This window comes from Mirounga leonina, unplaced genomic scaffold (genome assembly GCF_011800145.1).
Source record: "Mirounga leonina isolate KUSES-001 unplaced genomic scaffold, KU_Mleo_1.0 Mir_180, whole genome shotgun sequence".
In the NCBI taxonomy this organism is placed as follows: domain Eukaryota; kingdom Metazoa; phylum Chordata; class Mammalia; order Carnivora; family Phocidae; genus Mirounga; species Mirounga leonina.
Genome location: NW_023270469.1, coordinates 6,338,787 through 6,366,127, shown reverse-complemented (window position 1 = coordinate 6,366,127; position 27,341 = coordinate 6,338,787). Strand labels below are relative to the sequence as shown.

Sequence of the window (27,341 nt, the reverse complement as noted above, 5' to 3'; positions counted from 1 at the left end):
CGCTATCCAACACTTCAGCCTGGCGCAGGTGGGAGATGGCGCGCAGACACAAACAAAATCAGAGTGGTCTTCCCCTTAAATCTTCCAAACCTCACTGGTTGCTTGCATTTACACACGCATGCACACACACACACACACCCGGTCCCCATCCCCCCCAACCCACCCGACCCCCACCTCAGGTCCGAAAAAGAACTCGACAGTCACGCCCGGGCTCCTAAAGCAGAAGACGTTTCCCGTGAGCTAAAGGTTTTGTTATTCAGTGTTCAGATTGAATTCTGTCAATTATTATCCAACTAGTTATCTCACCAGAGGTCATGAAAAAATAACCTGTGTGCGTTTGTTGTGGGTGAGTATGTTTATGGGTCATGTGTGCAGGTGGCTTTGGGGGAGCTATTGAATAGGAAGTGCTCTGGTATTTATATGAAACTGCTCACGGGTTCAAGGACCCACCAGCAAAAATGTGCCTGTATGAGTGTGCTTAATCCCTGCTCATCCGAAGTGTGCCAGAGCCACTTTCTCCCCCTCCCTTCTTGCCTCTCTGTACATATAACCCAGGCTGCCTCCACCCAGCCTTTGCCCGCTTGTCTCGCTGGTCCTGAGCACGCAAAGGTGCAGCACGTCTCTGAGAATGAGCACCTTCTCTGAGACAGCGTGGCTCTGCCTGGCTGTCACCGTAGTGCTAGCAGGAATAGCCCTTTGCAGTCTCAAGAAGAGCCCAGGGCAGGCCGGCAGAAAGGTGGTCTGCCTGGCGGGTCTCTGGGGAGGGGCTTACCTGCTGCTCAGCCTGCCCCTCTCCTGGAGCTTGATCCTCTGCCTCCTGTCCTGCTTCCTCCTGTATACTTACCTCTCTGGTCAAGAGCTGTTACCTGTGGATCAAAAGGCGGTGCTAATCACAGGTAAGTGGACGGTACTGCAGTTCCCACTCAGGGCAGAACCTAGCACGGGCTTTGGGGAAGCGGGAATTTTCAAATTAGGTTTAAAGATAAAATACCTGGCATGGAGTAAATGAAAGCACATCCCCGAGTGTCTTTCCCTGCAGTGTTTTGGTTTGCTTTTTTTCACCAGATGAACTGGAAGGGGGAGAGAAGAGGGACTGACGAGGGGAAGGGCACCCAAGCCATGATTTTGTTCATTTCCCAGGATAAAGAAGAATAAGCAAACCTCTGGTATTTCATGTGTTTAGTTGGACCCAGGAAAGCCACATAGGTTTCTTTAGGCTTAAATGGAATTTTGCTCTGAGGTTAATGTTTGGCTGTGTTCTAGGCTTAGGCTCTTCTTATTCCTTAGATGTGCAAGAAAGCTTGCAAAATCAGCCTCTCCTTGTACTTCGCTGTATTTTTGAAATATCGAAGGGACGCTTACCCAGGTTGGAAATTTTGCAGTTTGCCTGGCTGCGGTCACAAAACCGTGCCTCATCTGAACCTTTTGTCTTCAAATCTGTCATTAGACCGCTAATGTTTCTTAATTGAATCAAGTTGGCAGTATGTCTGGAAGGCAGTTGCTCATTAGCTCAGCAACCAGCCTTTTTCTTCTTTTGTGTTTTTTTTTTCCACTGCAAGTGTGAGGCCAAATTAAATTCCTGTGTGTTGTAAAACTGGTTTGTTTGGTTGTGAAGTCTGAGCTTGGATGGGGCTTTAATTAGGATTACCCACCAATATCCTAACCCAGAAAGTCCTGCCCAGGTGAGGCATCCTCTGCAGAAGCATTTGCCCCGAGGTCATCACCCCACACTGGGTGATGTGTGCAGGTGGCTTTGACCTACTGGGATGAAGGCAAACTTAGGGTGTGGATGGAAGCAAATCAGGGCTCTTCTCATTGCACTGAGAAATAGACTGTCAAGTAACCTGTCCATTTTGCCTTTGACGTTAACCCGATAGTGAAATTCTCTCTTAAGGTAAAATGCAGGTTGGCATTTTATACCGTCTTTTGAATCTCTCCCCTCCTTTTCGTTCCACTGCCACTTATTGGAGTTTTGGAATGCTATGGAAAACAAGCTTTTTCAATTGGCGGGGGGTGGGCGGGGAACAACCCAAACAGTTCAAAGGTAGAAAATATAGTTGATCAACAGGATGTTTATCTAATGAATGTCTAGTATTGTCTGGAATCATGCATCTAGAAGACAGGGTAGGTTTTCCACTTTTTCACTAGAATCCTTATGGGGGTGCTGAGTGAAAAGCTGTAAAAGCAGTCTAAAATCCTCTGTTCTATGTGTACCATGTGTGTACCCGTGATCTTCAGAATAATTGCAGGTTTTTATTTATTATACTTTCCCACTTGCCTGAAAGAAGATGGAACAATTAAGCATGTTAAAAAAAAAATACGTAACAGTCATACTGTGCTTGATGCTAATGGGACATGATCTCTTGGAGGTCCAAATAGTCCTGGAAAATCAATTTCAGGGAGAAGTACTTCTTAGGCTAATAAGCAAAAATACCAAACCTTGGGATAAACTCTGGCAAACTTCAAGATGACTGAGAAAACAGGAGCCCTGATTTGCTTCCATCTTTTCTTGTTTATTTATCTTGTCAGTGTACTGTATCCTCTGTTTTTGAAGATGTAGGCATGCAGAAACCCACAAAGTACACACCCAAGTCAGTTAGCCTACATCAGCCATTGAAATGTCCTGACTTGTGTTTTGTTGTGTGTAAAATGACTGATTCAGTTAGGAACTCAAGCCCAGTGACTAATCCCTCCATGAAATGCTTAGCAATTAGACAGCTTGGAATTAAGAAAGGAGCCACATCCATTTAAGGATGACTGCAATGTCCCCTTAAGGTTCTAAGTCATTTTCGTGAGATATATGCCACAGTTTCAGTATAATTCTAGAGGTTTCCAGACCTTTCTACTAAATGGAGAAATGTAAAATGAATCCATCTAGTTAGAGCAGAACTCATTAACAAATAAGGCACCCTTACTTGGAATAATAATCTTTGTTTCAGGTCGGCTTATGTTATAAATGGGTACTCATTTTAGGGTGGTTGAAGACCTGTGGTGGTGTACATCAAAAGCCATACATTTTATTCCTTTATCTGATAATTCAAGATTTGGAGACTTCTCTTAAAGAAATAATCTGAAGTACGGGAAAAGGGTAGACGCAAACAACATGGCATATTCACAATGTTGTTCAGTGCCATCATTTACAATCATGAAATATCAAAAGTGATTAAAACGGTGACAGGTTACCATCTATCCTCTGGGTGTAACAACGGACGAGAATTAAAGATGACAACCACAGGATTGTGTCACAAAATGGAAAGATGGGCTAATGGGAGACCCAGCGGCTCCAGGTGTTTGAAGAAGACCGTACCCATGTCAGAGGGATAGGAAAACACTGAAGGAAATTGTGAATGGCTGGACTCGAGCACTTAGATTTGTTTTCTCCCCTAGAATTCCTCCAGTGCAGTTCTATTCCTTCTATAATGAAAACATTTTAAAGAGAGATCACGTTAAAAGGATGAAGTCCATTTTAGTGCCTATTTAATTATGGACCCCGGTATAAGACAATTACAAAGATAAGTTGAAAACAGTAACTTTTTTCTTTGAGTCCCTTACTTCATTTTGCTAGGATATTTAAAGATATTTTGTCTCAGAAACATATAATTATAGTAAGAAGAAAGAAGCAAGCATAGAGCTTCGGAAATGTCATATTTGTCTTCAAGGCATCTGAAGCTATGTAGCCATTCAATTTTTAAAATGGCTGTGAAATTAGTGAAGAGAAGGCCCATATCATTGCAATGGCATCTCAGGCACAATATAATGGAAAAAAAATGTTGAAGTCTGACAGGCTTGGGTTTGAATCCTGCATTAACTTGCCTTAGGCTGCATCCTCCAGAAGCCGGGCTTGAAATAAGGGTTTAGGGAAAAGGGCTTTATTAGGAAGGTTTCCAAGGAATATTTGTCCGGGAGTAGGGAAAATGGGCAGGGAAGGGAAGCCAAGCTGGGGTGCAGCCTCAAGGGGAGCTGGCTGAAGGTCATGTTGGCTTACTCGCTTGGGCTGATCTGGAGGCAGTGGGGGTCACACACGAGAGCTGTCCCCATTGGGGGCCGGGGAGCTATAGTCCCAATGCCCTCACACCTGTCAGTCATTAGTTAAGGGCTGTCGCCCCGCCTTGCTGGTGGGGAGGCGGGGAGGCTTAAACTCCTGGCACTTGTGGTTTTCCATGTTCACTGGCAAAGTGAGCTCTGGTCTCCTGGGGCAGCCCTGGAACAAAGTCGCAGGTGCTGGCTGCTGAGAGGGGAGAACTCCATGGATTAGAGCACACAAAAATGGCCAAAGGATCTGGGGCAGTATGACATTACCTGTTACATAACTCTTAGTAGCTGCATGACCATTGGTACCCAGCTTTGGGCTTTTGAACTTCTGTTTCCTCCTCTGTAGACTAGAAATGACAGTACACACACACACTCTCTCTCTCTTATAGATGGCTTTAGTGGATGAGACAGAGGGAGAGGGAAAGGGGGAGGGAGAAGGGAGGTGATTTTGTGCATCAGGTGGTAAGGGGAAAAGTTGAAGAGTAGGGGTTAGGTAGAACAAAGAAAAAGAAAGTCTGACAAAGAAATGGAGAGAAGAAACACTCATTTATTTATGTAACAACTATTTATTGAGTGCTCAGTATGTGCGGTGTACAATCTAGAAACAATGGGGGAAGAAGATTAAAGCCCATGCAATCACTATGTTGTCAAATGATGGGATCAAAGTTTCCAGTTTCCCTAGACCTTTGACCACTGGGTTTCTCCTCCTCCTCTGAGGTGGTGCATTATCCTTCTCAGCCTACCCTTGGAACTAGGTGGAAAACGCAAAGGTAACTTTGATTTTCTGCCCTTGGGCCTTCCATCCTGGCCCCTTCATCTTTCCCAACCATCTTGATTCAGCATCTATTGGGTGCAGGGCACACACCTAGAGGGCTTCATAGTCTGCTGGGAGAGATGTGGCCATACCTAAGCATGGTTGTGCGATGGGGCACAGAGGTGCCTCCAGGAGGGTTCCTGAATGCCTGGAGCCCAGGGGTGGGCCAGGCTCCTGTGTCAGAGGCTGGGGAAAGCTTGACAAAAGAGGGACCTCATTAGGAATGAAAAAGCAGCTTTCTAGAGGGAAAATAGGAAGGTCTTCCAGGCTAATTGGTTAAGCAGCTACTATACAACACAACTAGCACTCATTAAAACTTGTTGAGTTGGGTAATTTTTAATTAGTTTTCAAAACAGCGTACAATGGGGGATGGATGAAGGGCTGGAAGAAGGATCTGTGTTATGTGGAAGTCCTTATTTTATGCTCTAAACAAAGGGTCCTAGGTGGATAGTGACCCCTGGGGGGACTTATTAAATAGTCCAATTAAGGTTCTAAAACTGAACACTGTTGGCGTCGCTTGGGATTTGGGCTCCTTTGGATCTAACATTAGATTACTAAGATGGATAAATATTGACAGTTGGCCATGGGACTAAGAAATAACATCACTGTGTTCAGAGTTTTACATTTTATATTTGATTCTCACAACCCTAATCACTTACATCTTGTGAACAAGGGCACTACATGTCCAAAGTCACTGAGCTATTAAGTAGCAGAGGTGGGCTAAAACCAGATCAGCCCTACCTACCACCAAAAGCCATGCTCTTAACCACTGCCATTACCAGTGTTACTAACTAGTTACGGTGTCTAGGATATAAAATGTGTTCATTCAATCAGCAAGTAAATGTTGACGATCTATTCTGTGTACAAGACTCTGTTTGATGCAGAACTTGGCAATTGATTGGATGCAAGAGATCCAGGTGACAGAAGATAAAATGAAGGGACCATAGAGAGTGATAGGGCTGTGTGAAAAGGGTGATGATTTCAGAGATGGCACAATAGTGAATTTGACTTCGGTTTTGATTTTGAGGGCAGGAAGGGGGAAGTGCAGGTGGAAAGCCACTACCAGTTGAAAATACAGAATGAGGCCTTGGTTAGGTTTAGAGAAGGAGCCTGGAGAAACTTGGGTCACATAGTGATGGTTAATGCTACAAGGGAAGAGGTCTTTGAAGTCTATAGTAAGGAATTGATATGGTCTGCCATGAGCCTATAATCCAGTCAGCCTTTGGAATTTTTTTTATATGAGCACATATCATGTTTTATCATTCAGTTTAAGCTTTACCTTACCCCCCTACAAAGAAGCTTAAACAGGTATTGCTAACCCAGGTAATGTTGTAAAAGTTGGCATATGATTTTATTAGGCATTCTAGATGCAGTGTTTTGACTGGGGAATGAAAGTCGCCCCACCCCCACCCCAAATGTATTGTAAGCTGTTTGAAGGCAGGGGTCAGGTCTCTTTCATGACTGTGTCCTCCTTCTCAGTCTTTGAGCCCAGGAGAACTAATACAATGTTAATGAGTGAATGAGCCATAAGCGAACAAACCAAGCTGGTGTAACGTCCTCCTCTTTTTGTAGTCATTGGTTGGATACAAAGGCATTGCCCCAATCTGCCCACGTGCTTAGGTCCTTAACTCTGCTCGTTCATTTTGCTAGGGTCATCTGTGTAGAAAGGACAGTGTGACATGGCTGAGCTCTGAAGGCCGCCTTGTTCTACAGTGACTTAATTGTTGGCTTGTTCTGGACAGAGATTTGCGATGACTTGGTTCTAAGTATGCTCCTGCTTACCCAGGATGTGGTGCAAAGAGAACATCCTCTGGTCCTGACCAGGCTATTGAAACTGCTTTCCCAAGGGTCACGGGTGTCCCAATCACTGGAACTTGACTTCTGTGCCAGCGCTGTGACCGTATTTTCCTTCTTGACATGGCCTCCTTTGCCTTCCAGGATGCTGCTTTTCCATGCTTCTCCCCCACTGCTCTGTCCCTTGTTTCCTGCACTCAGCAGCAAATACCCACTCCTTCCTATCTCTCCCAGAATGTACAAGAGTCCACCTGTCCCTGACTGCACTCAGTAAGTGTCTCTGAAATCCTGCCATCAGCCCAATACTCCCTCTCTGTTGATGGCACTCTGCCTGAGTCAGAGAATTCATAGCCATCTTTGAATCTTTCCATCAATCCACCCAAATCAGAAATTGGAGAGTTCTCCTTGCCTCTTTCTTCTCTTTCTACCTCATCCAACCAGTCTTTATTCATAACTCAGTGACCTTTCACCGTCTTTTGAATCTCTCCCCTCCTTTTCGTTCCCCTGCCACTCCCCGTGTCAAAGCTTCTCAAGTGGACTCTTGTAATAGCGTCTTGGTCATTATCACTACCCCTCATTTCTCCATCCTCATCCTGTAGCCAGAATAATGCTTCTCTAAAATATAAAGCTAACCGGTCCCCATGAAAATCCTTCTATTTCCCTGAAAGTCTGAATGTCTTGTGCAACTGTTCTTGACAATAGTATCATATACTACATCTCTCCAAATTTCCAGGGAAGTTCTGGATACCTATTAGTTTTCCAAAATGTTGTAAGGTATCCAAGCCACTGTACTTAAAAAAAAAAAAAATTTTACTACCTCTAAGACAGGTCAAGTGTTGCCAGGGAGGTAAAACCTGAGTTTTTCAGAAGGTTCCTGGTGCAAACAAGTTCTTTTCTCGAAAAATGATCAGATTATCTTTGTCCATACCCTCAAGGCCATAGCTGCCTTGTCAATTTGTGTACATCAGTATCTTAACCTTAATTACCCTGCAGATTGTGGAATTCCCTATTTATGCTCCTAAAGATGAACACTTTCTAGGTGCTATTCCTTTGCCCCATCCCCCGTCTTCTTAACTTTGGTGTTCGATGCTAGGCTCTCCGAGTCCGGAATTAGGTTAGATCAGAGGCTGTCAATATGTATGTGCTAGGACATGGTGTGGGAAAATGTTCTGAGGTAAGGCCATTGGCATCAGGTTAGTGGGTAGATGGTTCAGATAGTTCTGTTGTACTGAACCAAACAGACATTAGCAGATGACCTGGAATGAGGAAAATCAGTAAATCCCGGTCCCAAAGAGGACAAGATGGGGGCCAAGTAAGCAGGGAGCAGTGACAGAGTGGAATAGGGGAACTTGCCCAGCTTGGATGATCCAGTGAACCCTGGCAGTTCCATCCCACCCGTCATCACAAAGCGGCATCTCCTCTTAAGCACAGAATTCACTACAGGCTATACTCTGTCACTCCCTGATTCCTCCACATCACAAGATCCTTCCTCTGTGCTCAGAAATACCAACTCCCATTAACTTCATGCCATAAGCAGGACAATGGAAAGATATATGTCCCCTGAGAAACAATTCTAAAATCCAAGAACAGAAACCATTAGGAACCTTGTGTTGAATGCCCTTTGTGTGCAGAGGACTCAAGGTCTGGTCCTGGGCCAGGGACATTTTAAATTTGAGTCAGTGCCCAACACGGTCTTAGACTGAATAGAACCCAAATTCCACTTTTATGAGTCAAAGGCTCTGATAGGTCAATGAAACACTGGAAAGGGACTGGGATTCATTGAATCCTGTTTTCTGAAGACTTGTGTTTACTGAAGTCCTGAGGCCTACAGAGTCAAACCAAACCCAGGCATCATTAAGAAGGTGATTAGAGGGGTACCTGGGTGGCTCAGTTGGTTAAGCATCCGACTCTTGATTTCAGCTCAGGTCATGATCTCAGGGACATGAGATTGAGCCCCACATCGGACTGACTCCAAGCTGGCTGTGGAGCCTGCTTAAGATTCTCTCTCTCTCTATCTCCTTCTGTCCCTCCCCTGACCTCTCCCTCTCTTAAAAAAAAAAAAAAAGAATGCGATTAGAAACAAAACCAAAATTATGTTCCTTTCTTCAAACAGAGCCATAACATATGTACACCTAATTGCAGGTCTGGTCACTGTCATTTGGGGAAGGTGCAGTGGTTAAGGTGACACACTTAAGACAGTGACCAATTTGACTACCAACTCCTGCCTTGCCACTCACTAGCCTTCTGACCTAGAACAAGTGAGTTAACCTCTCTGAACTTTAGTTCCTTATCTGTAAAATGGAGCTAATCATAAGACTGATCTCCCTGGGATTATTGCCAGGATGGAATGAAATAACACACAAAAAGGGCCATCTGTAGGTGGTAATTCTCATCCTGAGCCAAACAGTGCTGCCTGAGGGTGCTGATGATCAGATAGTCAGAGGATAAGGTTGCTAAAATAGCCCCCAACTCTGGAAAGATATGAAAGAGAGCGAGGATGACTGCAACAGGCCCTGGGATATAAGACAGAGGAAATCACTCCGTCAGAATCCTCCCTCCTAACATGCACACCTTTTCCCACTTACAGTTTGTTTGTTTATTTATTTATTTATTTATTTAAAGATTTTATTTATTTATTTATTTGAGAGAGAGAGAGAGAAACAGCATGAGAGGGGAGAGGGTCAGAGGGAGAAGCAGGCTCCCCGCTGAGCCGGGAGCCCGATGTGGGACTCGATCCCAGGACCCCGGGATCATGACCTGAGCCGAAGGCAGTCGCTTAACCAACTGAGCCACCCAGGCGCCCTCCCACTTACAGTTTGAGAGAAGCTTTAGAGTAAGCCACAGGAAGTGTGTGTTCACACACAGACAGTAAACCAATAAGTCATCTTAGGGGAGCATCATTATAGGGCAACAGTGTAGGGGTTGGGATTTCACTGTATCTTATTGCCCAGGCAGGGTTTGGCCACATGCAAGGGGTCTCCCCTGGCCCACTCCCCTCATTACAGGTCAGCTGTAATTGGGTTGGAGGGGGGAAGTGGTGAGGGGGAAAAACATCCCGCTCTGCCATTGTGGGGTTTACACAACCAGTCATCTCCCAATGCTCTTTTCAGGATCATCCCTTTCATCTAGTTGGTTGTTTGAATAGCCCAGTGATGGAAAGCTCAATACCTCCTCAGGAAAATCATTCTATTCTTATACAATGCTAATAGTTGTAAATATCTTCCTCCTAATGAGCCAAAATATGCCTCCTTGGACCATTCATCAATGCACTTAGTTCTGCCCTAGGAAGTCACATAATCTAATTAAAGCACTCTTTTGCATGAGAGCCCTTGAAAGACGTGAAGACTGTATCATATCATGACCAAATCTGCTTTGAACTAAATCTTCTCATTCCTTTTACCATTCCCCCCAAGGCTGGGTTTCCAGAACTTTCATTATTCTACTCTGTCTTCTCTGGACCATTTCCAGTTACTTGTCATTCCTTTGAGATGTTGACTCAGACTTAACATCATGTGCCATCTTGGTATGAGCCATGCAAACCAGACTGGAGCTAATGAGGTGAAATGAAATCAGAATAAATGCGAGATTCTTCATCGGATGTTGTTGCTTTGCTTGGTGGAGTCAGTCCATAACAACCCTTTTTCCCCAGCTGAGTTCTGAACTGATTGAGACAGGGAAGCAAGGCAGGTGGGGATGGAGACCTCAGCTTTATTACCAACCGAAGCACTGGAGAAAGTGTCTTGGATGTGTAGTGTTCATGGTGCACCCACTCAAGACAGGGTGGAAAAGTCTCAAGCCTCACCCATAGGGAAGGGCTTGGGTTGAACTGCTACACCATCCCAGCCCAAGAGCGCAGGCATTTTGCCAGCTGGGAGATCCTGAGGAAGAGCAGAAAGCTTCCCTATGACACTCTGACCTCTTGAGTTCTCTGGTCCACTTCTCGTCCTGACTACTCTGAGGTGGTGAGTTTGTGAATTGCTCTGAATTGTCCTTTTGGCTCTTCTCCTAGAGAGACAAGAGACCTTTGCATTGACTGAAACATTCTTGTCCTGTTCTGTCAAACCCAGCAAATACTTTGCTCCACCTTTGCAGGGGAGGAGAGAGCTGCCAGGAGTGTCACACTGATAGATATCCCTCCATATTGAAGGAAGCATAGGAATTGGGGAAGAAGTGTTCCCCCTACTACTAGACTCTGAAAACCAGCTCTCTGGATGGAGGATGCTCTCTCAAAACTGCAGCTTGTATGACAGAGGTCCAGGAAGGTGTGACTGAAAACTTAAATGGAGGCAATGGTGAGCTGTTTGCCCACAACCTCCTCCCCCAACCCCTCCACACCCTGCAACAGAAACACATACACAGGGGCACCTGGGTGGCTCAGTCGGTTGGGCGTCTGACTCTTGGTTTCACCTCAGGTAGTGATCTCATGGGTTGTGAGGTGGAGCCCTGCGTCAGACTCTGTGCTCAGTGGGGAGTCTGCTTCATTCTCTCCCTCTGCCCCTCCCCCACTTGTTCTCTCTTTCTCTCCCTCTCTCAAATAAATAAATAAATCTTTAAAAAAAGAGAAACACATACACAAAACTTCACTCTTAAGATGCACAATGTCTAAATGAAAGTATTAGACCACTCACAGACTCTGGGTCCTTGAACAAGCAGCTTCACCTTTCTGAGGTTATTGTCCTTATATGTAATGCAGGAATCATGACTGGTACCTGTTCTCAGGATTAAATAAGATTATGATATATGCGTGCTGCATGGCACATAGTAGATGCTTCATGAAATATAATGATTTTTCCCTTTTCCTCATCTTGTCCTGTCTAATAATCTTCTTGGCAAAGGAGACACAAACAAAAGAGGAGTTTGGTAGTTCTGCCTCCTCTGCTATTCATGAATGCCAGCTCCCTGGCCTCATTCAGTGGTGTCCTGCCCCTTTGTTCATTTGTATTATGACCTTTCATTGACTGCCTAGTCCTCTTTCTGTGGTTAACTGGCTTCTGCAGGCCTGTCGAATCTGGGTGGTTTTTTTTTTTTTTTTAAGATTTTATTCATTTATTTGAGAGAGAGAGCATGAGCAGGGGGAGGGACAGAGGGAGAGAGAGAAGCACACTCTCTGCTGAGCAGGGAGTCCAACTCAGGGCTCAATTCCAGGACCCTGAGATCATGACCTGAGCTGAAGGTAGACACTTAACCGACTGAACCACCCAGGTGCCCCCTAATCTGAGTTTTTTGTCTACAGATGCTTTTCTTACAGGTGAGTAGGGCTTCTCCTGTACCGAGACCCTTGGTTCTGTGCTATGTCTACCTGGGGCTCTTGCCCTGCTAAGCCCTGGCCTCATCTGAGGGTTCCCTGTGTAACCACTCTGGTCTCTTGAATTTTCTCCCTTGATTCTTCTCAGTCTGTACCCTTTTCTTTGAGTTGTCTTTTCAGTTTTTCTATTAGAGAGACAGTCTTTTGAGGGCACTGAGTTATAAAGATCTTGCTTTGGGCAAAATGTTCAGCAGCCACCTTTCCTTCTGAGTCTCCATCTGTGTATGGGCCATGGTGGGGGTGGTGGTGCTGAGGGATGAGGGTGTGTGACTGATCTGACCTGTGGTGGGAGACACAGCTGCCTTGTTTTCATGGTTCACGTTGTTGTTGTTGTTTTTGTTGTTTTAAATTACATAATGCATTAAAATTTAGTTTAAAAAGTAAAGTTTTATATATCATTTGAAAAAATGAAAATTTAAAAGTCATAGAATTAAGTAATGAGTCTTTTAACATTATAAAGCTATTTGTAACAGTAATTAGAGTAGTGGTGCTCTTTGACCCTTATAAAAATGTTACAGAATTCAGATCACAACTTGGATCCTCAATGATTCAAGTGTCTTGTCTTACCCAATAAGGGTTTGGTCAATTTCAAGATAGAATTCCTCCAAATGTGTTGTCCTCAAGTTACCCAGTGACATGGCCCATCAGCTCACACAGTGGAGAGCCTGCTGCTGTGGCAATTCTACAGTGGTTGCTCAGGTCTTTGGCCATTGCCATTTTCCCAGGGGTTGACACAGTTCATGTCTTACTAACCACTTGTCGACTGTCTACTACGTGCACTTGAGGTACAATGGAGAGTAAAGACAGACGAGGTCTCTGCCCTCATGAAGCTTCATCTAGTGGAGGAAGACATACAACAAACACACCAATAAATAGGTGAGGTACTGTCAGCACTGAAAGATTTCGAAGACATGGGTAATGGTTTCACTGTACTACTAACAGCTACCTTTTATTGGAGGCTTCTATGTGTCAGCCCCTGTGATTAGCATTTCCATGCCTAATTTCACTTAATTCTCACAGACACCTTATCAGATCATTTCTTTTAAACATGAAAAGCTTTAAATATGCAAAAAGTAGAATGAATACCGAAAACATGCCCAATATGCATATTCTAGAACAACCATGATCAAGGGATCGATGAGATAATTTCTATTACTAATCCCATTCAGAGATGAAGAAATTGAGGCTTTCAAGAGATAATTAAGATCATATAACATAAAATAAGTAAGCAGCAGTGCTAGAATTCAAGGGATGGCACATGCAGTACAGACAGGGGAATGGCAGGCGGGCCCCCTGAGGCAAAGGGACAACGACTACCGAGTATTTCTGCTAAGCTGCCCCAAGCATCTTTGGCTTCCACATTCAGACCCAGGGTCCTATGGCAAAGCTGGCTTTCAGCAATAAAAAGAGAACTCTGTCCAACCCAGCGATGCTTGCCTTGGCAGCTCCAGAGAACCCTAAGGACTGAACGGCCAGAGACTTCCCTGAGTCTGCTCTCCATTAGCAGGGCTATTATGTGTCCAATGAGAAGCTATTAGTGCCCTGTGCAAGATGCCTTCTCATTTCTCACGGAGTCAGTCCCTGTTTTCCAAATATTCCCAGCTGTGCCTGGGGGGCTGTCACTTGGCTACCTTCAGGTTATTACTTCAAACCTACCTTGTGTATTGTTGAGTTTTATGATGCTTTTGGTAGTGTGGAAAGGGGATTAGAACCCATTCATTCATTATTTCATGAATAATTATTGAGCGCTTTGTGCCAGGTACTGGGAATACAGTGACATTCATGCATACAGTGGCATAGCATTCATGCATATAGTGACATAGCATGCATTCTGAATAAACTTCTAGTGTAGTGGGGGAGATAGAAAGAAACCAGGACATTACAAGGCAGTGCAGCCTATGAGAGTTCAGAGAAGTGGGCAGAGTGAGAGGAGAGAAGACCACCCACGAGGCTGGGGCAGAGGCCATGGGTTTGGCGAACAAGCAGTGAATTAAAGGGACTTTGTGGTGGAAGAATCAGAGGTCTTGCTGGCTCATTGGATCTAGGTAGAGAAGAAGAGGAAAGATCCACCACACACTGGACTTGCCCTCCTGTAATCCTCATCAAAACCTTTTGTAGTGCCTTTTGCCCATCTGTCTTGCCAGATGGACTGTGGACTCTGTGAGGACAACAATGTGTAAAGCATGGTGCCCACAACAGGCTCAAGGAATGAATTCATGAACAAATGAATGTAGAGAATAATTCTGAGGGTCTGAGAATGATTCTTACAACTAAGAAACAATAGATTTTGAGAGACAAAGGGGGAAGATGCTGACTTTGAAGAAAAGATAAAGCCTTTTGTTTGAGACATGTTAAATTTGAGTTGCCATGGTTGTATCCAACTGGAGATGTCCAGATGGATTTGGAGAAGTGAGGCTAAAATCCAAGAATGAGTCCAAAACTGGAGATACAATTGGGTTAATCTTCCACATAGGTGGGATAAATGAAGCTCTGGAAGCTAAAATGGCATGTGAGAGAAAAATATAGATAGAGATTAGGACAGTGGAGGAACTAGGCAGTGGAGTCCATGCAAATCCACAGGATGGGAGGTAGAAAGTGGACCTGCAATAGTGTAGGGTTCCAAGGAACAGAACGTTTCCGATGAAAAGAGTGACAAAAATGAAGGAGACATTGAATGGGATGACAAGATATCTCTGGCTTCAGTGCCCTGAGAAGTACCGATTGGAGAGAATTGCTTCCTTTAGCAAAGGGTATGAGAAGGAGCCCCAGTGTAAAGACGATGGGGAGATAGTGTTAGTGGGCAACCCTGCAGTCTTGACAACCCTGGTGGAAAAAGCAAGAAGCAGGATGGGAGATTAGCTCTAGGGAACAGTAAGATCAAAAGAAGAAATGTGACGGACGGAGGAATTTTGGGGAGTGATTTTGGAGGCCCCGGAGGAAGGACTCAATGAAGAAGACAATGACAGTGCAAAAGGGATTGTGGTAATTGATGAAGTAGGAAGCTGTTGTTGAAGGGAAAGTAGTAGCCTTGAGTGTCTCAGCTTTTGTTCTAGTTAGTTTACAAGACGAATATGCAAAACTATTGGTTAAAAAGGCAATTTACTTACACAGTGAATCCTCAATAGTTTGTGGTGCCTGTTATTAAAGGGTAGTGATGAGAATAAAGTGAAATGGGCGCCTGGGTGGCTCAGTTGGTTAAGCGACTGCCTTCGGCTCAGGTCATGATCCTGGAGTCCCGGGATCGAGTCCCGCATCGGGCTCCCTGCTCGGCGGGGAGTCTGCTTCTCCCTCTGACCCTCCTCCCTCTCATGCTCTCTGTCTCTCATTCTCTCTCTCTCAAATAAATAAATAAAATCTTTAAAAAAAAGAGAGAGAATAAAGTGAAATAAGGCATGCCAAATGCTTAATATGGCACCTGGCTGCATAGGACCTAATCGGTGACTGCTACTTAGGAGACTGAAAGAGACAAAAGACAATAAAGTAATCAGAGAAAGCATCACAGTGGAAATAATACCCGCTATTTCCTGGGCTGGAACAGTTAGTCTCCATGTTGGGCACTTATCTCTCTCTATAAGTTAAATTAGATCTCTCCTGTTGATGCCCCTTTCATCACCTGTATCAAACTTTATGAGCATTTATTTAATATCTTCTTCCTCCTAGGGACTTGCCTTTGGTTTTGCTGTAGCTTGCTGGTCCCAGATTGCCATTCTCTGCTATTCCTTGCTATTCCTGAATAAATCCATTTTTGCTGGTTAAAAAAAAAAAAATCTCCTTCCTCCTAAAACAGTTCTTGACTGGGAGAAATGTTGCTTCTCAGGGGACATATTAGCATTGTCTGAAGATATTTTTTGGGGAGGCATAGGTAACATGCTATCGGTATCTAGCTGGTGGAAACCAGGGATGCTGCTATATACAGCATACAATGCAGAGGTCAGCCCACCACAAAGAACTGTTTGATCTCAGGTGTGGTTGCGTCGGTGTTAATGCTGCTGAGATGAAACACCCTGTGCTAGAGTGTGAGTTCCCTAGATCAGGGGCCATTTCATTCTCATTGATCATGGGATCCCCAAGTGCCAGGTACAGAGCAAGTTCCATGATGGGCACCCAATAATAATAAAAGGAAATGGGGACTGGACTGGAGCTTGCAGAATAGACCAGGTCTGAATGTATTTTCTTCTGCTTTGAGTACACAGTGGCAGAGGGTGCTGGGAGTTACTTGGGAAGAAAGTTCACAAAAGAGACTGCATATATTCTATCCCCAGAGGGATAGAAAAGATGAACAGCCCTGGGGCTTCACCGGGAGACTGACATTGCTATAAACAAGAGAGTCACAGAACAAAGGGTCTGGAACCACAGGTAACACAAGAACACCCAAGACTATGAGCCGTTTGTTGGTTTGACAGATGGAATTCAGCCAACCACTGAAGCAGCAGAGATAGAATTTTAAATAGACACAAAATAGAGAGCATTTCTTGGGTACAATGCACCAAGGTGAGGCTTCTCAGCCCACTGTGGGCTGCCGTGCACAGAGAGAACAACTCCACCTTGGGAGTCTGGTGGATGTCAACCATCACTGTGCATTAGAAACACCTTTAAAGCATACCGATGTTTGGGCACCAGCTCCTGGAGCTCAGGTTTACCTGATCTAAGGTGTGTGTCTTGAGCACTGGTGTTTTTTTAGAGCACTCCCACCCCAGGAGAAGCTAAAGTGTAGCTCCACATTGAGAATAAACCAGAGCTCAAAGCATTATATAAGCAATTCCTCTCTCTAACCCCTATGTACTCAATTCCACTGAGTGTCTTGGAATTTATGTGTCTGAAACTGAGCTCTTGATTTGGGACCCCGTCTTACTTCACATTGGTGAGCCACTCTACCCGGCACCATGCAGAGACCAGAATCTCTGAGAGTCACTGTTAATCCCTGTTTCTCCTCCTTCTCTTTCCATATCCAATTCATTCCCGGCACTGTAACTGGTACTTTCAGAATGCATCTTGATAAACGCACTGCTCCTTTTCCAAGGCCGCTGTGCTAGTCAAAACTGCTGTCATTTCTTCCTGGGCTACCCTGGCCTTTGGGATTCCACGCTTGCCTCTCCAACCCATTCTCTGCAGAGTAGCCAGAGTGCCCCTCTTTGATTTAAGATCCCTCAAAGGCTTTCAACTGTAAAGAATAAAATCCCGGTGGCACCTGGGTGGCTCAGTCGTTGAACGTCTGCCTTCGGCTCAGGTCATGATCCCAGGGTCCTGGGATTGAGCCCTGCATCGGGCTCCCTGCTCCGTAGGAAGCCTGCTTCTCCCTCTCCCTCTGCCACTCCCCCTGCTTGTGTTCCCTCTCTCGCTGTCTCTCTCTGTCAAATAAATAAACAAAATCTTTAAAAAAAAAAAAAGAATAAAATCCCCAACTTCTGCCCAAGACCAGAGGCCCTGTATGATCTGGCCTCTCTCATCTCACTCCCCTCTCCTGTACTCATTAGGTTGAAACACCAAGCTTTTCCTGGGAATTAATAGCCGTTGCTGTTCCTTTCACTTGGAAATCTTGGGTGGGAAGCTCCTTTACAGGGCTGGCTTCTTCTTTGTTTTCGTTGTTAGTCTAAATCAGGGTTTCTCAGTCTTGGCACCACTGACATTTTAGGCCAGAAAGTTCTTTTTCTGCTGGAGCTGTCCTGTGCATTGTAGAATGTTTAGAAGCATCCATGGCCTCTGCCTACTAGATGTTAGTAGCATCTCACTCCCCAACCAAAATGTCTCCAGACATTGCCAAATGTCCCATGGGGACATTGCTGGCCAGTTGAAACACTATTGGTTGAAATATCACCTTCTTGAGGAGGTGTTCCCTAGTGGGCGGGCTTTAAGTCTCCAGCTGGTGTTCTCAATTTCCATATTTTGTTACTTTCATAGCGTTCTTCTCACCTTGAAATGAAATATACATTTATTTCTCTACGAAGTATCTGTGCCCGCACTCTCCCTACTGGTCTACCTTGACTATTTAGCCCAGTTCTGTATTACCAGCCTGTAACACAGATACACATAGCACATACTCAATAAACATGCACTGAACAGATGCATGCATGAATGAGCAAGCTGGTACTGCTGGGTATGCAAGTGCCTCCCCCCAGGGTGGAGGATGATTTAGCATGGCAGAAAGAGCATGGACTTTGGGACCAGTGGATTCTGGCTTCCTGGCTGTGTGACCTGGGATGGCTTACTTAACCTCTCAGAGCTTCAGTATAGTTATCTGTGAAATGGGGGTGCTATCCTTGAGCATCTGATCAGCTATCTAGTTCTTCCTGCTCTCTCCCAGATCCCAGGTGATTTTGATGCTTTTTCACATGCCCTTGGCTGCCGATGCTGGTCTCCTTCAGAGCTCACCAACACTGAGGATGGGAACAACACTGTACCGCCATGCCCAAGCATATTGAGGTGCTCAGCCAATGAGCTCTGCAGAGTATAACCAGGAGCCAAGTTGTATTTGTGCTTTAATCACAGCACCATGGCCAGTCTGCAGAGATGATTCTTATGGGGCTCATCCCTGGGGCAAATGATCAATCCCAAGTCCCTTCTTGGTGGGTCATGATGCCGGGGAGGCCATAGCCCTCTTTGTTGTAGGTCCACGTTCAGGTGAGCATTCTGGCTTCTTGCAGAAAACTGGGAAGCTAGGCTAGGGTCCTCTTACCTCTCTATTTCCATCTTCTTGTCTAGGCTTTGGTGAGAAAAGTTAATCTTCATATCTTCAAAATGCTTCTAGAAAAGAGCTCTCATGAGCAGAGTTGACAATGAGTTCCAGTTTCCTCATGGCACTAGCTCTTCAAGAGGCATCCTTTTGAGGTATCCTATCTGCTTAGGAAATCTCTAGAAGAGGCCAGCCCTGAGGTGTGCATTTCCCTTGGGACTGGCTCATCCCACTTCCACTAGGCAAAGCTGGGATCTGAATCTAGGTCTTGTCCATCTCCCTATTTTCATTCCCAAAATCCACATTCCAGGGGAAAAGCATCCTTTCCCCCAGCCCGGGCAGGGTTGGGCTGTCCAACCAAGGCCATACGTGGTAAAGAAGGGGTAGTAGCCCCATCTGTAGTGTCCTAGGGCTGCTGTAACAAAGGACCACAAACAACAGTACAGTCATTTTACATTGTTTTAGAGTTCTGAAGCTAGAACTCCAAAATCAAGGTGTCAGGCAGGGCTTCTTTCTATCTGAAGCCTCTAGAAGAGGATACTTCCTTGCTTCTTCCAGCTTCTGGTGGCCCCCAGTGGTCCCTGGCTTGTAGCAGCATTACTCCCAACCTCTGCCTCCTTCTTCCTATGGCCTTCTTCCCTTCGTGTCTGCATCCAGATGTCCTATTCTTACAAGAACACCAGCCATATAGGATTAAGGACCCACAGGCTTCACTATAACCTCATCTTAGCAAAGTCCATCTGTAACTACCCCATTCCCAAACAGGGTCACATTCTGAGGTAGTAGAGATTAGGACTTCAACATATCTTCTGGGGATGCAGGTGGGACACAGTTAACTTATAACATTCTCCCAAACCAACGCAAGATCCCATTACCAGAAGAGGGGATGGGAGATGAGCCGATGTGCTGGTTGTAGGTAAATCCGTACTGTACCTTCCCTTCCGCATTCATCTTCCCCTCTCTGCTCTCAATCCTGGAGGCCGACTTCAGCCAATGGAGAACATGGGACAGAGGTTGTAGGAAGGGAGAAACGTGAAATCAGATTATTCCCCCGGCACCCTCCCTGCAGGGTCACCGTGGACTGCTCAAATCCCTTGCCTGAAGGTCACTGTTTACCCTTTCTAAATTCCAGCAACTCTCCTTCCAGTAATCCCTCCCCTTGCTCCATCAGGCCTAGGAAAGGGTACCCTGACTTTTAACGTGCCCAGGGGTACTCTAACCCCTCCCACACCCTTTACTGAATTTTCTTGCAATCACCCACTATGCCATGTCCTTGCTCTAGGGATCCTGACTGATGCATCAGGAAAAGCAACAGATGTCCACTACACTTCTAAGAAATGTTCATTCTCCTGTCATTTCCTCATTAAATAAACATTTTACTAAATGACCAACCTTGGTCGTGACTTCCAGTTCTCTGTGTTACTTCAGGGCTGCATTGTCATCATTCCTTGATTAAAGGTTCTTTCTAAGAACTCGTTTTCCTAAGAGCAGAGGTACAGAAGCCAGCACAAGTAGGGAATTAGTGTACCTGGACTGTAGAGAAAAGAAGCCAAACCAAAAAATATTAACAGTAGGGGAGATTTGGAAGAGGCCCACAGTCCACAGGTAAATATGAACACACCCCTTGTGTGGCGTCTACAGAGGACGTAAGAGGTCATTGAAATCATTACCATTTTTCATTCTCCTGAGTTAAACAACAACAACAACAACAAAAAGCAATGACAGAGGTTGCCAACTAAGACAATTACCAGTATAACCAGTAAGAAATTTAACAGGGTGGGGAAAAGTTCAAAGTGCCAGCCATAACCTCTGAGTTCCTGTCGCCCCTTAAACGCAGGGACTGGGTCCATCTTGGTCATCATTTGACCCCTAGTACCAAGCCCAGTGTGGGGCAGAGAGAAGCTGAGTGAATTAATAAGTGAGACGCTCTGGTTGGAGCTGGCTTCTGAGGATGTTCTAAATCAACTCTGAGACTGTGCACAGAGAACTCTTGACTGTGTATGCTGTTGCCCCTGGAGAGGAAGCTTACCTCAGGTTGCTGCTAGATATGGACAGTGCCCAATGGGCCAAGTATCCCTTTTGCATTACACAAGGGAGGTTCTAACCTAAAACATATAATCATAGATAGAAGTTGGCATTTTGATTTAATTAAACAGTTGTTCCTAATAATCAAAGTGACTCAGATATCAGGGAAAGTCACTCTGCCCCAGTAGTCTCCATATATTGTCTACTTGAGTCCCTATCCTATACCCTGTGAGGGGTCTTCTGGTACCCTCACAACATGTTTGCAAATTCCCAAGCTCATTTTCCTCCAAGTCACTTCTGACTCTGATTTTTAGTGAAGGTGATTTCTGGTTCTTTCCCTGCTTTCAGCCAAAACATATAAGAATTCTTTTTCCTTAATTACCCTAACACACCCCCCCACACACACACATCAGCTGAAAGTAGAAGCTTTCCAGAAAATTCAAGTGTCTTCTGTTATAGCAGATGCTGTAGATATTAGACTGTCCTATTGTTTTTTCATATTTTACTTTTTATTGAGTTATAATTCACATACCATGAAATTCACCCTTTAAAGTGTACAGTTCAGTAGTTTTTAGTATATTCATAAGGTTATGCAACCATCACCGCTGTCTAATTCCAAATTTTTATCACCCCCAAAAGAAACCTGTAACCATTAGCAGATTACCCATTCTTAAAATATCAGTAATTCTGCCAACTTGACTTCCCAACCCCCCCTGCCATATTGGTCTCCATTCCCACTCAACCTTGCCTCTTTGGGGAAATCACTCTTTCCTTCCACACTGGTGTCTTTAGTGGGAAGAGAATAGTATATGGCAGTGCTGTCCAATAGGAACACAATGCAAGCCACATAAGTAATTTAAATTTTTCTAGTAGTCACATTTTCAAAAGTAAAAAAGAAATGGGTAACATTAATTTTAATAGTCTATTTTATATAACACAATATATCCAAAATATTATTTCAACATATAATGGGTATAAAAATTCTTAATGGGGTATTTTTCATGGTACTGAATTTTTGATGATTTGTTTGTATGTTGCTTCTTTATGGAAGTCCTCTGTGATTTGCCTCCTCCCTGACACTTCAATCATTCATCACAACATTTGTTTTCCTTTCCATAGTTCCTTGTAGAGCTTACCACAATTCATGCTTTTCTTTTTTACATCATGCATGTACTACTGTCTATATCCCACACCAAATGGTAAATTTTGTAAGGACAATGCTATAGACTGAATTGTGTTCCCCCAAAATTCACTGGTTGAAGCCTTAACCCTCCAATGAGTTCGCATTTGGAGGTGGGGCCTTTGAGAGGTAATTAGGTTTAGATGAAGTCATGAGGGTGTGGCCCCAGTGATAGGATCACTGTCCTTATTAGAAGAGATACCAGAGGGCTCTCTCTTGCTCTTACTCTCTCTTTCTCTCCATCTCTCTCCATCTCTCGGCCATACGAAGACATTGTGAGGCTAGCAAGATAGCTGTCGCCAGAACTTGACCATGCTGGCACCCTGGTCTCTGATTTCTGGCCTCCAGAACTGTGGGAGAATGGATTTCTGTTGTTCAAGCCAGCCAGTCTTATGGTAGGATAGCCAGTGGATGCAGATTTGCTCACAGTTGTGGTATGGGCAACTAACGCTGAAACTCAGTTTTCTTGTCTGTGCAATGGGGATGAACAAATTGACCCTAGAAGCCATTTATTCATTCAACAGATACAGAGCGCCTAGTGTACGCAGGGCACTGTCCTAGGTACTGGAGGTTCAGCAGGTCACCAAGTGAAGTTCTTGCCCTCACCTAGTGTGCATTCTGTTGGGGGGAAACAAATATTTAGAAATTCATGGGCCAACATGTAATACAATGTCAGGCAGTGGTAGGAACAATGAAGAAAAATACCATGATGTCTTAGATAAGATGTTTAGCACGGTATCTCAAATATAAGTGCTCAATAAATTGTGTCACTCTTTTATATCACTCTTATTCCGGGTGTGATTTACTACCGTGTCTAAAGTGGTCCTTTTAAAATTTAAGTTAGTTCATATCACTCCTTTGTTCAAAGTTTCTAATGACATCTCCTCACACTTAGTATAAAAACCATAGTCTTTACCATGGTTTAAAGTAGGGTTTCTCAACCTTGGCACTACTGAGAGTGGGGCTGGATGCTTCCTCGTTATGGGGTATCCTACGTGGTATAGGATGTTAAGGAGCATCCTTGGACTCTACGCACTAGATGCCAGTAGCACCACCCAACTGTGACAACCAAAAATCTCTCCAGATATCATTAGATGTCCCCTGGGGGACAAAATCACCCCCTTCGAGAGCCCTTGGCTTAAAGGCCCCACACGAACTAGCTTTGAACTACTGCTCTGATTGACCTTCTACTATTGTCTTTTGACTTACTCTGCTCTGGCCAAAATGGCTACCTTGTTCCTCCTCCAAAACTATGTCCCTGTCTAAGAGCCTTTGTCCCTGCCCTTCCCTGTGGGATCTGCTCAACTGTTCCCTGCTCAGGTTGCCTTCCCTGACTTCCTTAAAGAACATGGCATTTTCCTCCTCAGTCACCATTCTGCTTCATAACACTCACCACCACTTGACACCGTATGCATTTGTTTGTATATTGAATGTACCGCATCTTCCTCTACAATGTAAGCTCCACAGGACAGGGACTTGGATGGTTTTAGGTACTGCTTTGCCCCCGGGATCTAAAAGAGTGTGTAGCACATAGGAGGTACTTAATAAATATATTGAAAGAATGTGACAAGTTTGAAAGAATGAATTAATGCATCAATGTATGACTATTAGAAACTTAGGAAGGAACACACAGGATGGAAAAAGCAGGACATAGTTGAGATGGTGAAGAAAACAGCTGAACCAGAATCAAAGTAGGTCTGGAAGCTGGGCTTGGCTGGGTGTGAACAAATCCAGCTATTGTTGATTGTATCCAGGCTGGGTACTTTATCTATTACCTATCACACAAGTAGGAGCCAGAGTAGTTTCACAAAGAGGGGAGAGATGTGATAAGGATGGAGTAGAGATTAGATGCCTGAATCCAACTGGAAAACAATGCAATGTAAACCTGGATCCAACTAGAAATTAACATAGCAATTTGTGGGGGGTGGGCAGGGGTGGCACACGGGTTTTCTCCCTTGTGCCATCTCTGCTGGGTTAGGAGTGTTGGGGCGAGTAGGTTCTAGGGGAGAGAGTGCTTCAATTTAACAATGTCCATGGTGGCATCAGAAGGGTGTAATGGCAGAGGTCTCAAGGGTTTGCTACCCCTGTTGGATCCAGGAACCACGTCAGTGGGTCAATGGTGGTGATTGTGATTGAGACAAAAACAGAGAACTGTAAATCAGGGATCTTTTGGGTTTCTGCTCAGCATTTTAGTCAAATTTGGCAGGTAGTGTCTTGTACCATTACATGTTAGAAGCAGCCAGATGAGATTTGGGCTATATGTTGGCACGAATGTCATCCTGTCTCTCAGGAAACACCTTTCCTGTGAAAAAGATCCAGGGAGATGTTATTAAAGGCAGCCCCTTGTAGATGAAACTACAGATAATGATAGGGAGGAGGACCTAAGCCACCTCAGGATAATGGGGCAATTAAGCTACATCTCTAGGTAGTTTTCCAGTCTTTGTGTTATGTTCCTCTTAAGTAAATTTACTTTTTATGTGACAGTGTGGTATTTTTTATGCAGTTGCTTAACGTGTTTTTACAAGTATAAATGTTTGTAACCTTTCTTGTGAAATATATAGCTGGAACCTTAAAAAAAAATTCCACTAACCCAACCACACGAAAACAGGAGAATGAGCAAAAGAATCCAGCCTCTAAAAGGACTAATGTATGATTCTTTTTATTTAAGGTAAAAATCAGGCACAACTGATCTGTGCTGTTAGAAGTCAGGATAGTGGCAACCTTGGCTGTGGGAGATGACTGGAAGGGAGCACAGGGAGGGTTTTGGTGAGCTGGTAACGCTCTGTGTCCTGATCTGGGTGCAGGCTGCATAAGTGGATTCACTCTGAAAATTCATCATGGTGTACACTATAAAAAGTCAAAAAGTAGCTAAGAAATTTCCCCTATAATGTACACAGAGCAATGAAAGTCTCAAAACTGTTAATGCCTTAAATAACTCCATCATGTGAAATATACACTAGTCATTGATTTATAAAGATTGACTATAATTAAGATGAAACATGATAAGTAGAGAAACGAAAAACAAAACCAAAACAAAACCAAAGACATGGGCTGTAGAATCTTAACGATTCTCATTGCAACTCTACTCTTGTTAGTTGAATGATGGTGGAAACATTATATTCTTTGAAGCTTGGTTTCCTCATCTTTAAAATAGGAATAAAAAGATATACTTTTATAGGAGCCAGCTGAAAGAACTCCAAATGGCCAAAGCTGGAACAAAATGAGCAATAAAATGGTATTGGATTATAACCCGAAGTATAAAATGAATAACCATGGGTCCATAATGACATAAATAAATAATGGAATAAATTAATAAATGAGGGAGAAAACACAAATCTCCCATGTGGAAAAATTCCAAATAATTCACATAGATACTTCATTCTAAAAGAAGAGAAGATAGCTAGCTCCTCAATCCTTCGATGTGAGCTATGCACTGAGACTGCCTTCCCAACAGCAAACTACAGAAGGGGAAAAGAGAGTAATTTTATAGTAGGGAAACTTGCCAACATTGCTTCATCCAGGTGATCAAGGGTAACATCAACACTCATAAGTCATGATGACAGTAGGTACTTTTCATATGATATGATGAATAGTACTTTATCTCTGTGATCTCTTCGCCCAAACCCATAACTGCAGTCTAATCAGAAGAAAAACATCAGACAAATTCCAGGAGAGGAGCATCTCACAATACACCTGACCAGTACTCTTTAAAACCATCAAAGATACCCAGAACAAAAAAAGGCTGAGAACTGCCATGGCCAAAAGGAACCCAAGGAGACCTGACCACTAAATGGAATGTCCTGGCACGGAAGAAGGACATTAAGTAAGAAGTTAGGAAATCTGAATAAATATGGGTTGTAGGGCGCCTGGGTGGCTCAGTTGGTTAAGCAACTGCCTTCGGCTCAGGTCATGATCCTGGAGTCCCGGGATCGAGTCCCACATCGGGCTCCCTGCTCGGCGGGGAGTCTGCTTCTCCCTCTGACCCTCCTCCCTCTCATGCTCTCTCTATCTCATTCTCTCTCTCAAATAAATAAATAAAATCTTTAAAAAAAAAATATGGGTTGTAGTTCATGGTAATGTATCCATTTAGGTTCATTGATTGTAGAAAATGTCACATACTAATACAAGATGTTGATAATAGGGGAAACTGTGTGTGGGGTATACAGGAACTCTACACAGTCTTCCCAATTTTTCTGTAAATCTTTTTTTTTTTTTAAAGATTTTATTTATTTATTTGAGACAGAGAGAATGAGAGAGAGAGAGAGCACATGAGAGGGGGGAGGGTCAGAGGGAGAAGCAGGCTCCCTGCCGAGCAGGGAGCCCGATGCGGGACTCGATTCCGGGACTCCAGGATCATGACCTGAGCCGAAGGCAGTCGCTCAACCAACTGAGCCACCCAGGCACCCATCTGTAAATCTAAAACTGTTCTAAAAAATTAAAATCGATTTCTACTTATTTATTTATTTTAAAGATTTTATTTAAGTAATCTCTACCCTTAACATGGGGCTCAAACCTACAACTCCGAGATCAAGAGTCATACATTCCACTGACTGAGCCAGCCACGTCCTTCAAAAATTAAAATCTATTTTTTAAAAAGACCCACTTCACCCTGAGATCTGAGGCATGAAATGAAATAATGTTTGTTTTTTTTCTTTTCTTTTAGTAGGCTCTACCCCCAGCATGGAGCCCAATGCAGGGCTTGAACTCATGACCCTGAGATAAGACCTGAGCTGATAACAAGAGTTGGGCACTCAACCATCTGAGCCACCCAGGCACCGTGATAATAAATATAAACATAAGGCTCTCGAACCTTTGAAACCTGGTTCCCTTAGATGGTGCAAAATTCATTAGGGCCTGTCTACTCCACCCATTGCCATACCAGCTTTTTATTGGTCCCTGTATGCCCTAGGGGCAAAGCAGATTTTCAGCCAGATCTCAGTAGAATGCTGAATTAGAGTCATTTGTGTACTCTAATTTCATTTGTGAATATAAAATTTGAGAAACCTTTAACAAGTTAGGTGTATGTTAAAAAATGAATGGATGAAAATGGTTGTTAAAAAAAGGATCTGAGCGCTCCTGGGTGGCTCAGTCGTTAAGCGTCTGCCTTCAGCTCAGGTCATGGTCCCAGGGTCCTGGGATCGAGTCCCACATCGGGCTCCCTGCTCAGCGGGAAGCCTGCTTCTCCCTCTTCCACTCCCCCTGCTTGTGTTCCTACTCTCGCTATGTCTCTCTCTGTCAAATAAATAAATAAAAAAATCTTAAAAAAAAAAAAAAAGGATCTGAATTTGGGGTGGGGGTCTTTTTGTGGTCCATCAGTGCAGCATTGATTATACTTAGAGAATTTATTTTTAAGAAAGTCATTGAATACCTATTACATGTTGACCACTGTGATAGCATAGGGATATAAGAACAAATAGTCCCTGTGCATAAATTGCCACTTTATATTCTACTAAGGGAATTTTTTAAAAAAGATTTATTTATTTATTTATTTATTTATTTATTTATTTATTTATTTATTTAT

At 43.9% G+C, this 27,341-nt stretch overlaps 1 protein-coding gene across 1 annotated transcript in view; it reads left to right on the top strand.

The window, feature by feature from the left end:
• Positions 1 to 350: 350 nt before the first annotated feature.
• Positions 351 to 27,341, top strand: part of HSD17B2 (hydroxysteroid 17-beta dehydrogenase 2) — a 77,082-nt gene continuing 50,091 nt past the window's right edge. Inside the window, exon 1 of the mRNA XM_035024716.1 lies at positions 351 to 896. Coding sequence (XP_034880607.1) covers positions 629 to 896 — 268 coding nt within the window. The 5' untranslated portion in view covers positions 351 to 628. The remainder of the gene's footprint in view (positions 897 to 27,341) is intronic.